This window comes from Dicentrarchus labrax, unplaced genomic scaffold (assembly GCF_905237075.1).
Source record: "Dicentrarchus labrax unplaced genomic scaffold, dlabrax2021, whole genome shotgun sequence".
Taxonomy (NCBI): Eukaryota; Metazoa; Chordata; class Actinopteri; family Moronidae; genus Dicentrarchus; species Dicentrarchus labrax.
The window spans coordinates 23,530,302-23,542,944 of NW_026136710.1; the positions used below are offsets into that span (position 1 = coordinate 23,530,302).

At 39.5% G+C, this 12,643-nt stretch overlaps 1 protein-coding gene and 1 long non-coding RNA gene across 4 annotated transcripts in view; one reads left to right on the forward strand and one right to left on the reverse strand.

The window, feature by feature from the left end:
* Positions 1–9,429, forward strand: part of LOC127370329 (ras-specific guanine nucleotide-releasing factor RalGPS1-like) — a 109,097-nt gene extending 99,668 nt beyond the window's left edge. For all 3 annotated transcript variants that reach the window (XM_051412308.1, XM_051412306.1, XM_051412307.1), the window contains one exon: positions 83–9,429. In XM_051412308.1, the coding sequence (XP_051268268.1) occupies positions 83–112 (30 nt within the window). In that variant the 3' untranslated portion in view covers positions 113–9,429. The remainder of the gene's footprint in view (positions 1–82) is intronic.
* The window catches only part of LOC127370390 (uncharacterized), a 180,326-nt gene extending 169,127 nt beyond the window's left edge, over positions 1–11,199 (reverse strand). The window contains exon 1 of the long non-coding RNA XR_007886217.1: positions 10,692–11,199. This is a non-coding gene — a long non-coding RNA (uncharacterized LOC127370390). The remainder of the gene's footprint in view (positions 1–10,691) is intronic.
* Positions 11,200–12,643: the final 1,444 nt, after the last annotated feature.

Sequence of the window (12,643 nt, forward strand, 5' to 3'; positions counted from 1 at the left end):
AACTGCTTTATACAGAAACTGTCAGAGCTAGCTGCTTTCCCTGTTTCTAATATTTGTGTTAAATTTCTTCTATTCTCAACAGATACCAGCAAACCTCATGTCATTTGAATGAGAGCAGACCTTACCCAGAGGGACATTATTGTGCCAAACCCATTAGTTTGGGAAGTATAGACTAAATGATGAACACAGTGGAATTTGATGGTATCTACTGAAATGGGAGAGTCAAGAAGCATCTGACACTGACTGCATATGCCAACACACCTGCTGTCTTCTTCATCAGGACTTAGTGTAATGTAAACTCTGGAAAAATCCAGCCAATGGAAGACTTTGGTGAGGTTGTCCCTTGTTTCTTTCTCTCAGCTTCCTTGTTCACTGTCATTCGTTACGCTGCTAAAAACATGTGAGCAAGCACATAGTTTTTTGGCCCATGTTGGGTTTCTGCTTGGGTGAAAAGATGCATCAGTGCACAAATGTGGACAACAGTGTTAGCGGACTGATGCTGCTCTTCGGTCTGCAGACCAGTGTTATACGGCCTTCAAATGGAGCTCAGGTTTTAGACATGGATGGTTGAAAAAAACACCCCTGTTGTAAAAGTGTTTGAATTTGTGAAACTGCTCATGCAATATTCTTTCTACATTTCAACATCGCACAGAGGAGGAAGACACACATCCAAACTCGTAAATTTGGATCCTTGGAAAAGTTCCGGAGTTGTGAGTGTGAAAAAGTGACCCCATTTGAAGGCCTCACTAATACGATTAAAGATCAGCACTGCAGCGAAAAGGACAAACGATGAGACTTCATCACCTTCAGCGCTGTGTTATACAGCTGGACTGAATTAGTTCCAAAATAAGAGAATTCGTAGTTGTACAAAAACCATAAGGAATCATGAAGTTGGCTTTAAGAGCCTGTGTTCTATTGTTGGTCAAATGAAGAAGCAGCCCTGGATCAGTTCACCCGTTCACCCCTCACTACCTCAGTTGGTAGTCCTCCTGTAAAAGGTGTTTGCTGATGTACATAACAAGGTTTACAAATAGAAACAATTAATATTTTGTACAGAACAAATCTAAATTTGGAAACAGTACCAAACAAGGTGATAATTACAATCAATAAGACAGTCAGCTGTTGTCTACACCAGTATGCTGAGGCAGCTGGTGGAGTGAATTTAAAGCAATTTACAATGAAGTACCAAGCTTTCAACAATCGTGTGTGTGTGTGTGTGTAAATACTGTATTTATTTGTAAAAGAGTTTATTTTTTGACAGTTGGACATCAAAGGGAAATAGTATGATGGATTGTCTTTGATTCACCACCTGCTGCAGGAAGCTGCTCCTCAGAGGGACTCTTGGTGGGAAGCCATCCTAAAACTTAGTCTGATCTCCAACTAAAGGACAGTGGAATAAGGGAACTCCATCAGCACTGGTTCTGAATAATCATGCTTTAAAAGCAAAATGTTATGTTGAATCTAAAGGATAATTCTGCTTTAATACATCTTGGATTGAACTTTATTTTCATAGCATAGTAAAACTGTTCTCCAAAGTAATAGTACTGGGATCTTAAGGAAATTAAGTTTAAATATCTAGGGCTCTTGTTTATTAGTGAGTGTAGGATGAAGCATAAGATTGGCATATAGATTGGCCCCACATCCACAGTAATGTAGGTATTACTGCAGTGGTGAGCCTGTAGACAAGGCTCTCCATTTACTGTTCCATCTATATTTCAGCCCTCACCTTTGGTCATGAGCTTCGCATTAGGGAAAATAAAAGAATAAGACTGCGGGTACAAGAAGCTGAAATTAATTTCTTAGACAAAGAAGGTGACATTAGGTTGGGGTTACGCTGACAAAAAACAAGTTTGCCTGATGTTGTTTAACCATGTCTAAAGCTAAAAGTGTTCAGAGCTGTTCTGAACTCAAAGGCAGAATGAAAAGCCAGCTGCCCAGAGAAATTGGGAAAGGTGATGTTTTTATGGGGATTACGGTGCACCCTTTAGTATAGTCTGTCTTGGAAGACATTCATGGTTCAAGAGAAGAGAAGTTCAAACCCTGGCTCCTTTCTCACCTCCACACAGCAGGCCAATCACTGTGTGATGTAGGTGTGAATGTCACTTTCAGAAATTGTCAGACAGAGCCCCTTCCCAAATTCCAACATCACAGAGGTGTGGAGCCTTGACGTTTCCAAAGCTGCTGGGAAAAGGGATGGGAAATCCAGAACCAGTCCCAAATTGTCCAATCCATCGCAATTGTATGCCTCTGAGCTTAGCAATACCTTTGGTCAATGCCAGCATGTTTTTCTGACAGTTGCGCATTGCAACAACATCAAACTTGTGTCTACAGTGCTGGAAACAATGAGTCGGGGCGGAAAAAAAAGAAACATTCCAAAGCGTGGCTTCATTTCACTAAGAAACTCAAACTACTTTAACTCCACTCTTTTTCTACACTGTGTTCAGAATCAGAGATTATAGAACTACTCATGGAATTGGTAAATTATATAAATTCCCGACATGCAGTTCTGCTGACAGATACTGGCACCTTTATGCTTCAGTGGAAGTGCTTCTCGGATGGTTGAACAGTTTGACACCCATTCTCCCCACACATCGCTGTGTGACGCTGAAATTGTGCGTCCATCAATTTTTTTAGCTTTCTGAAACACAAAATCCAACAATCTCACCCACTTAAATCAGTGATTAGCTAGCTGTGTGGAGGTGTCAAAGTAGACAGCTCTTTTATTCTTCTACTTCAGTTACTTTTTGCAAGTACAATTGAATGCAGCTTCCCCCCCCCATCCTCCGAGGGTGCCTGCTCAGAACACCTATAAACCTTCAGACGTGGTTGGGTGACGCTTCTTAAATTTGTTTCAAGCATATCCAGGCCTTAAAAGGTCAGACATCCGGTAGGAGGTCAGAGTAGAACTCCTGCTCCTTAACATTGAAAAAAATGAGGTGGCTCTGTCATGTGATTACCATGATGATTTAACAAGGACAATGCCTGAGGCAGACCCAGAACATCCTAGAGGGGATTATCCTAGCTTTGTGAGGCAGCTGCACCCGCAAGATCACACAAGAATCCGTCTTGCAAGGTTTCAAGCATTGGGCTTGTGTCCAACCACAGTGGCATGCTAAGGCATGAGCTATGGGCGTGGTTTAATGTGTGTGGGAGAAGACAACAATGGTGGCTGCTCAAGAGGTTAGCATAGATTGTGCTAGCATCAGTTATATTAAAACTGGAGACTATTTCTTAATTGAAAGAAGAGCAAAAAACTTCTCCATGGAAAAGATATTGCTCTTGACTGACTTCAGTAAGAGTTTGACTATGTTAGGTTTTTTTGATCTGATTTGTTGAAGTTTGCTTGGGATAGATGGTTCATCCAATCATCAAGGTATTTTTTAAATGGCCAGTTCCATCTGGTGCAGCCAGGTTAGGGTTATCTCATCTGGCCTGGGAATGCCCTGGGTTTTTCCATGAGGAGCTGGAGGACATGGCTAGGACAATAGCCTAGATAAGTCAGGATAAATGGCGTAAGATGGATCGATGGATGGTTAGGCACACAGCAGCATCACTAAAAATAATTCTGAAGGGTCAAGAAACAATCAGACAGTTTGGAAACCTTCAGTTTAAACAAACTTATTCAGAAGAGAAAATGAAGGTGAATGTTAAAATTATTACCCAAACTGTTATAAACATTCAACACAGTTTGCAGACCCTCTTCCTGCTTCAGCTTTTACCTGTCCTACTCTCATATTGTCTAGTTGTGTGCAGATGAGGGGGTATTAACAACATCTTAGGTGCACCCACTTTCAGTCTAATCATCAAATAAAATGGTTAGAATAAAATGCATAAACTGTGTAAAGTTTGTTACATGATTTTCCCAGATCTATATTACTTTAGCTACAGTGTTATCATAACTGATGGAAACAAAGACCAAAGCTATGAAAATAGCATCCAAGTTGTATTAAACTGGAATCATCCTTCAATTTCTTTGAGTTTTACTCTTAAATGAAGTTAAACATTTACTAATAGATGTCATATTTCTAATGTTCCCTGTTGTAAATCATGGTAACTGTTAGTCATTTATGATATCAGTTTTAAACAGTGGCAAAAAATATAGAAAAACAGGAATGAAATCTTCACTTGTCATTCAAGCGTAATCACGTTGTTGAGAATTTTATTAGTGTTCTTTGTTATGTTTTTCATTCATGTCCTTACCCTAAAATTCCTGGTGGACTAATTGTCCACTTTCTTCGGCTAGTCCAATTTTTTTTCGTCTTTAGATTAATGCAGTCATGAAGGCTCTCTTCAATTCTAGAGAACCATAGTGGTGATAACACCTGATTAATTTACTACAAATAATGCAGCTAATCACTTTGCAAACCACGCTGCTGCTTTTACTGTTTCAGGAATTCAGTGGATTCAGTGGATTCATGTATGTAGAGTAGGAAAGTCATTTAGCAAACTCTAATCCATCACACTGAAAATTAGAGCATGCCAGACTGATATATATGGGCCAATTCATAGTTTTCAGTCACGTGACTAGCACGAATCCCCTGGAGGGCAAAACAATGCTCCAATATGGCGACTTACTCTGGAAACTCTGTAGAACCGCAAAAGAGGCATTTGAATTATCTATTTATTTCAAGAAATAAACTCTCAGCAGAATACAGACAGTTCAGGTAATTCAGGTGCTTCAGTGCAGCCAAACACTGGTGAGAGAAACTCCCTCCAAACAGCGACATGGCAGAGAGATTACAGAGCTTTTATTGTGTAGAAGCTTAACCCAGTCGGACATTTACAAACTTGGTCTGTGTCAACAATCACTACCATTAAGTTAGCTGGTGGGCAGCACAAGAAAGTCTTGTTTTGCCCTCCAAATATTAGCCTATTGCAGATACATGGAGTATTCAGAGTATTCATGTGGCTGTAGACTCTTAAACTGGAGATATACTATAAGCCACACATACGCGTCACGTTTCCTGTGGAACGACCCTTCGTCCGTTTGAACCGTTGGATGAGCACGAGCCATAGTTAAAAGTTATTATATCTACACACCTAGTACACTGTAAAATGTCCCCCTTACTACATATCTCCTTTTTCTAATTTACTATCAATATTGGTCTTGTCAAGTAAATTTTTAAAGAGCATATTCAAAAACTTAAAAAAAAAAAAATTACAATGAAAGATGTAAAGCTTTTAAGTAAATTATTATTGAATAAATTGAATTGAATAAATAATATAAAATAGTTTTCATGATGACTATCCTAACAATAAGAAAAGGTTAGCAAACGGCTAAAGAACTTAGCCTTTTCTTTAATATTGGCCTGAAAATTCAGTCAGGCTCTACACTAAAACCACATTTATTTTTGTCAATGTTCCCATATTGTCATCAGCTAATGTAGTGTAGACCTTGTAGTAGTGTCGATTTCCTGTAATGGATTACACACCACCACACGCAAGTTTTCAAGGGTCTGCTAGTTGACTGATTGTCTTTGATGATACCTTATGCTTGTAACTTTCCAACAGGGAATATGAGACATTCCTCGTTAATAGACATACAATGTCCACTCTTACCACTCATCACCTGTGAATGACTGAGCCTGTTTTTGTTGAGTATTGCAGTATTGCTGTTTTATCACTGCAGTTCAGCTGAACATGGTGTTCTGCATTGATTGACCTTCCACACATTTTAATTCTGTGTGGACACAAACATTTTGCTTGTATGTCACTCTGCTGTTGCTGTGCTATATTCAACTTTGGTATTTATTTCACATGCTGTAAAACGTCCTTAAATAAGTCAAATGAGAGAAGCAGCTGAACAGGCAATATGATGTCGGTGTTTAATATCAAGAGTCAGATGTGAAGTTCAGTATTAATATCATATGTACGTGTCTTTTAACACAGTGGTATATGTGTTGTTGTACTGGCTTGTATTCCAACACAACAATTTAAGACCATCACAAAAAGGGTTTTGAAAAGTCAGTGGGACATGCTGTGTCCATTCTCAGTAGAAATGATCCCTCCTTCTACCCCTTGTCTTCAGCAAGTGATCAGTTGGATTGAGGTCAGGTAAAAAATGAGTGGGTGACTCAGTGTGTATGTCTCTGTATGATAATTGGATTGCAGAAATAAAAATTGGGGTAAAGTGTCCACCCAGTCTGGACATGGCATACACCCTCACACACTGGAAAAGTTAATAATTAGCACTTTAACCAACTTGAACCAAAACAATAAAAAGCACTGTCACTGTCCAGAATCCTTTCTGACTGCGTTGTAGGTCAGGATGTGTTAGCAGGGGGAACCACTAGCCTAGCTTTACTAGCAGATCCTTCCAGTTGTCCACCCTGTGTAACCAGCAGTCAAACCTGGCAACCCCAAAGACAGGACTTGTAGATGCTGTGTAGACAGTTGGGTATCGAACCTCAGTACTCTTAGTGTGGACCAAAGGATGTTGTTATAAAAACATATTCTATTTTGTTTGCTTGTTCTCTGATCAGAAATCTTCTGGTTTAAATCTTTATTCAGGCAAAATGCTTGTGCAGCTGCTTATGCTTCGCTAACATGCAAGTTTAAAATGAAGATTACATTTCTTAAACTAAGCTATTTGAAAAAGCATTGTGTTGGTATGGGCACTGAAACTAGCGTAGTGGTACGAGTCCAGCTCTTGAACCACAATGTCTATTCCTACACCACAATATGACGATATGACGGGGATGTGGTTTTATTCACTTTTGATGAAGCTAGGCTGCCCCCCCCCCTTCCAATCTTTGCACTCCAGCTGGCTAAACATTCACCCCAGGTGATTTGATCTTAATTTACAGGAAAATTGAGCTTCTCATCTGACTGTGTGGAAGACGTTTGTGAGGTATTTGCTTTTACCAAGGTTTACTGTACATTTACCAGGAGTAGGGGTGGACAATAGGGATAATATCTAGAAAATCGAATCGTATCATGATACATGGTACATTTTCTCTCAAATGAATTGTTTATGGATCAAATAACCACACAGGAATGCATGTTTTGATGTAGCAAAGGTAATATCTGACAAATCAAAAATTCATTTAAAAATACTTAAAATCCAATATTGTCATAAAGCAGTCCTGCTCAGTGATGTGCAACATTTGTACCACTGTGCTAACCTACATATGGAAGGGATGGCAAAATCTCAACAAATTCTATCATCTAATTTATTTATTATTTATTATTGTCATATCACCCAACCCTAACCGTATTAAAGTGTATCCACTAGGGGGCAGACCAGAGCCTGTATATTGATGCCAGAAATATCCTCTGGAACAAACATTAAAATAAAGCACTGAGGCGCCCTGGTAGCTCACCCTGCAGAGCTGGCACCCCATGTACCAAGGCTGAGGCCCTGCTGTGGGTTCAAATCCAACATGTGGTCCTTTGTTGCGTGTCGTCTCCCTTTCCTGTCCATCTCTCAAGCTCTCCTGTCAAAAAAAGGGAAAAATACCAAAAATATCTGAAATAAACAAATAAAATAAAGCTCTAATGGGCATGGTCAGCTGAAAAAAACTGTCCAAATGTGTTCAACAACGACAAGTAATAAACTGTAACAAACCTCCATGTTTTAAGTGTTTCAAGGCAAAATTAAGATGGTGACACTCAGTTTAAATACTACTGTGTATTAATGCTAAGATCATGGCAGAAAAAGGCTGTTGATTTCTCTTCAGAGCTGTCTGTCATTGCTGGGGTTTGTTCAGTCTGCTGCTGTCTGTACTTCATATTGTATCTGACACACTGTTCAATGGCAGTTTGCTTTTTAACGTGTGTTACACCAGTGATTCCCAACCAGGGGTTTTTGTACCCCAGAGGGCAACTCTGCAGTTGCCAGGAGTTATGTGAAACAACACATATATGTGAACAACAGAAATTGCAGTTTAATTTAAAACATATATTACTATATTGAGTCAGCTGTACTGCCTGAACAGCAGATGTTGAGTTTGTGATAACTAGTTAGTTGGTAAGTGAGCAGAGAAGTCTAAATAGTTAACTAAAAGTGATAAATGGTGGAAATAGCTAAAAGTATCAATTGTCAAAAAAGGTATATAAAAATGTGACAATTGTACAAAATCTTATAAAAATGAAAAAAAAAATGTTGAAACAGCAAAAAATCTCAGTCGGTAGAGCTGGCGACCCATATACGGAGTTGCTGCAGCGGCCCGGGTTTGAATCCGACCTGCGGCCCTTTGCTGCGTGTCATCCCCTCTCTCTCTCTACTTACCTTGCCTGTCGATCTTCAGCTGTCTGTATCCAATAAAGGCATGAAAAGGCCAAAAAAAATTACTTAAAAAAAAAAAAAGAAATAGCAAAAAATAATTGAAATTGTCGAAACAGTTAAGAAAACTGTATAAAGATAGAAAAATTAATAAATGGTTAAAATACCTGAGTAATGAAAGTAATTGAAAAAGTTAGCTGAAAAAAGATATATGGTTGAAACATCAGCTTGTAGTCAAAGGCAAACTTAAACTAACCAAAACACTGACAGTTCAACTGTATGAAAAATATTTGAATATTTATTTGTATGAAGTCAATAATGTTAAATAACATTCAGTTTATAAACAGTGAACACATCTGGAACAGTATCGGTGGTGAGGAAAGAGTACCGTAATGCGATATCTGAAACAGGTTGGGAACCACTGAGGAAATGCAGCGTATACTGCAGATGGTAACTGTCATTCACACACTAACAGTTCATTCATGGAAAGAAAATCACGGGCCAAAGGAGCACAGAATCCCAAATATTTCATTGTGTTTCACTGAAGAACTTTGCCATGATTTAGCTTGAATAGTCATACACTGGACTATAGTGCCAAGTATGTGCCACCACAGTTTCCATCAACTTATCTATACAGTACGTTGTTCTGGTAAATGTGATATTTTTTAAAGCCAGTTTCGATCAGTCTTTGAATCACTGATCACAGCAGCAGCACTAAAGTTTAGTCTGCCTTCTGAGTGAACTGTACCCAATGTCAGTGAGTATAAAACCCACCCTTGACCCAACATTTCTCACTAATGAAGACTCGAAAGTGTTTTTCTTTTTCTATAACTGACACAAATAGTGTATGTTAGCATCATTGTGTACATTATTACATCATATCAGTACTCAGTTTCAACAAGTATTGCTTCACTTTCTTTCACTGTTTTGATACTTGTATGTGTCAGATCTCTACATGTTTCTGTTTTTCTCCAATCCTCTGAGCGAAACCCGGATTGTGTTCCGTGGGACATTGCATGTATTTTTGTGTACAAAATTTCTAGTGTTGTAACTGTGAAAAAGATAACCACTGGGTCGTGATTATCAGTCTGTAATTATTTTGCTAAGTTATTTTTTACCATGGCATTGCTCTATGTTGCTGTATTTTTCAGCTTCAGACACTGAATTGGGAATAAAATTTATGTACAGAAATGTGTTGACTTTAAGTTGCTTCTGTGGTGAATCTGTCCTACGACTGCCGTCGCTCCCCTCCCCCACTTTATACAGGACACTAGGGGTCATTGAATGGTTTGAGAATTGAAATGATGTGAATCAATCGAACACCTATGGGAGAATGGAGAGGTTTCTAGGAGGTTTGACACCTATGGGAGAATGGAGAGGTTTCTAGGAGGTTTGTGTTGGTTTTTCCTTTAAATTGTCACCCATCTACTATCTTTATCAAGATCATAATGTTCAGGTTTTGGTGATATTGTAAATGTTTTATTACTGAGGTCACAGTTAAAGGTTGTTTACTGGACTACATTATATCCAGAAGTGTTTCTAATATTCTGCCCCCCTCATGTATGTAGATGGGAACAACAGATAATTAAATATATACAGTAAAGAGATTTAATGACAGTGCTGTTGTATTTGATTGAATAAGACTGTACTTTAGATAACTTAAATAAAGTCCTGTCACACTCCGACCAAACTATAGTGACTGTTGTTGGACCAACAGAGTGAGCAATAATGCTCCTGTAACTCTTCCACATTTATCCATCAGACAGTGTAAACATGCGCTGCTAGTCCCATTCCATCCCAATGTTTCCTGTTTCCGCAGCCTTCACAGATCTGCCAGTTTAAAGATGTCTGTGACCAATGTGTTGGGAAGTGCACATCGCACTGCAGATCAACAAGTGAGTCATAATCAAAAGGAACTGGGTTGGGGTTAGGATTTCAACACAGCTTTAAATTCTTACAAGGAGTCGTAACTTAAGACATTTGCTGTTGTTCAGAAGTGAAATGGCAGTGACATATTCAGCTGGACAAATTCACCGGACCCGGAGAGGTGGTCTGGGATGCAGTGGGAGAAAGGTGAGTTGTCCGTTGTTCAATTCAATTCAATTCAATTCAATTTTATTTGTATAGCGCCAATTCATAACAGAAGTTATCTCAGGACACTTTTCAAATAGAGCAGGTCTAGACCGAACTCTTTAACATTAATTACAGAGACCCAACAGTACCACCATGAGCAAGCACTTGGCGACAAGGGCAAGGAAAAACTGCCTGTTAAAAGGCAGAAACCTAGGACAGATCCTTCGGCTCTAGGTGGGTGGTCATCTGTCTCGACCAGTTGGGGTGAGAGAGAGAGAGAGAGAGAGAGGCAGAGAGAGCGAGAGACAGACAGACAGGTGCACAGCAACAACAGTACTGGCAATGGCAGTCAAGCAGGACCATGGCAGGAGGCTCCACCAGGATCCATGAGAACCTGCGAGACGAGAAAGCACAAGAACTCCAGGGAAGAAGTGAAGTTAGTAACATGCATTAATGGAACATGAATGAGTGCAGAAAGAGAGAGGAAGGGAGGAGCTCAGTGCACCATGGGAAATCCCCCGATAGTCTAGGCCTATAGCAGCATAACTAAGGGATGGTTCAGGACTCACCTGATCCAGCCCTAACTATAAGCGTTATCAAAGAGGAATGTCTTAAGCCTACTCTTGAATGTGGTGAGGGTGTCTGCCTCCCGAACCACAACTGGAAGCTGGTTCCACAGGAGAGGAGCTTGGTAACTGAAGGCTCTGGCTCCTGTTCTACTTTTAGAGACTATAGGAACCACAAGTAGCCCAGCATTCAGAGAACGTAGTGTTCTAGTGGGGTAATAGGGTACTATGAGCTCTTTAAGATATGAAGGGGCCTGACCATGAAGAGCTTTATAGGTGAGGAGGATTTTAAATTCAATTCTACATTTTACAGGGAGCCAATGCAGAGAAGCTAGTACAGGAGAGATGTGATCTCTTTTTCTAGTTCCTGTCAGTACTCATGCTGCAGCGTTCTGAATTAATTGGAGCGTTTTAATGGACTTATTGGGGCAACCTGATAATAAAGAGTTGCAGTAATCCAGCCTTGAAGTAACAAATGCATGGATTAGTTTTTCTGCATCTGTCTGTGATAGGATGTGTCTAATTTTTCTAATATTACGTAAATGAAAGAAGGCGGTCCTAGAGGTCTGCTTTATGTGGGAGTTAAATGACAAATCCTGATCAAAGATAACTCCAAGATTCCTGACAGTGGTGCTAGAGGCCAAGTTAATGCCATCTAGAGTGACTATATCTTTAGACAATGAGTCTCTAAGGTTTTTGGGGCCAAGAACAAGAATTTCGTTTTTTTCTGAGTTTGACATCAGAAAATTGAAGGTCATCCAGGATTTTATGTCCGTAAGACATGTTTGTAATTTAGATAATTGATTAATTTCATTGGGTTTGATTGATAGACATAACTGCGTATCATCTGCATAACAGTGAAAGTTAATGGAGTGATTCCTAATAATGTTGCCTAAAGGGAGCATATATAAAGTAAATAGTATTGGTCCAAGTACAGAACCTTGTGGAACTCCATGACTAACTGTAGTATTTATTGAAGATTCATCGTTAACATGTACAAACTGCGAGCGATCTGATAAATATGACTTAAACCAGCTTAGTGCGGTTCCTTTAATGCCAATTTGATGCTCAAGTCTCCCCAAAAGAATATTATGGTCAATGGTGTCAAATGCAGCACTAAGATCTAATAATACAAGTACAGAGACAAGTTCATTGTCAGAAGCTGTGAGATTTTCTGCCGCACCGATCGGCAGTGTATCTGTTACCTCTGCTCCATGGGTGAGACCACAATACAGTGTCAGCTGCACTAGAAAGGACTGAGAGGCAGAGAGAGCTTGGGGACAACCAGGGACAAATCCAGCAGAGAATCAAGAGCATAGAAAAAGAAGTGAAGACTCTTCAGCAGACGATGAAGGCCATCAGTCTCTCTACTGATAAAGTTGTGACGGACAGTGAGACATACACACAACTATAACACCTTTGCACAGACTTCTTCAATCTCTCTCTCTTTCACTCACTCACACTCTCTCACACGCACACCTAACAACTTTAACACACACCACACACTTCCACAATCTGACACACACAGAGAGCAAAGTCTGTTTTCTGATATTTTCTTGATTTATGAATTATAGTTGTTTTTCTTTTATTCTAAAATGTCTAAACACTGTAACAATGCTGTCTTTGTTACACTCATTCCAATTAAACACACTGAACTGAAAATGAAGCTGAGGATAGAGCGTAAATCAATACAGTCTGATATGTTGGATGTCCACACAGCCACACACACACAAACTGCAGTGTACAGCAGCAGTGTGTGGCCTGTCCTTACTACAATAAC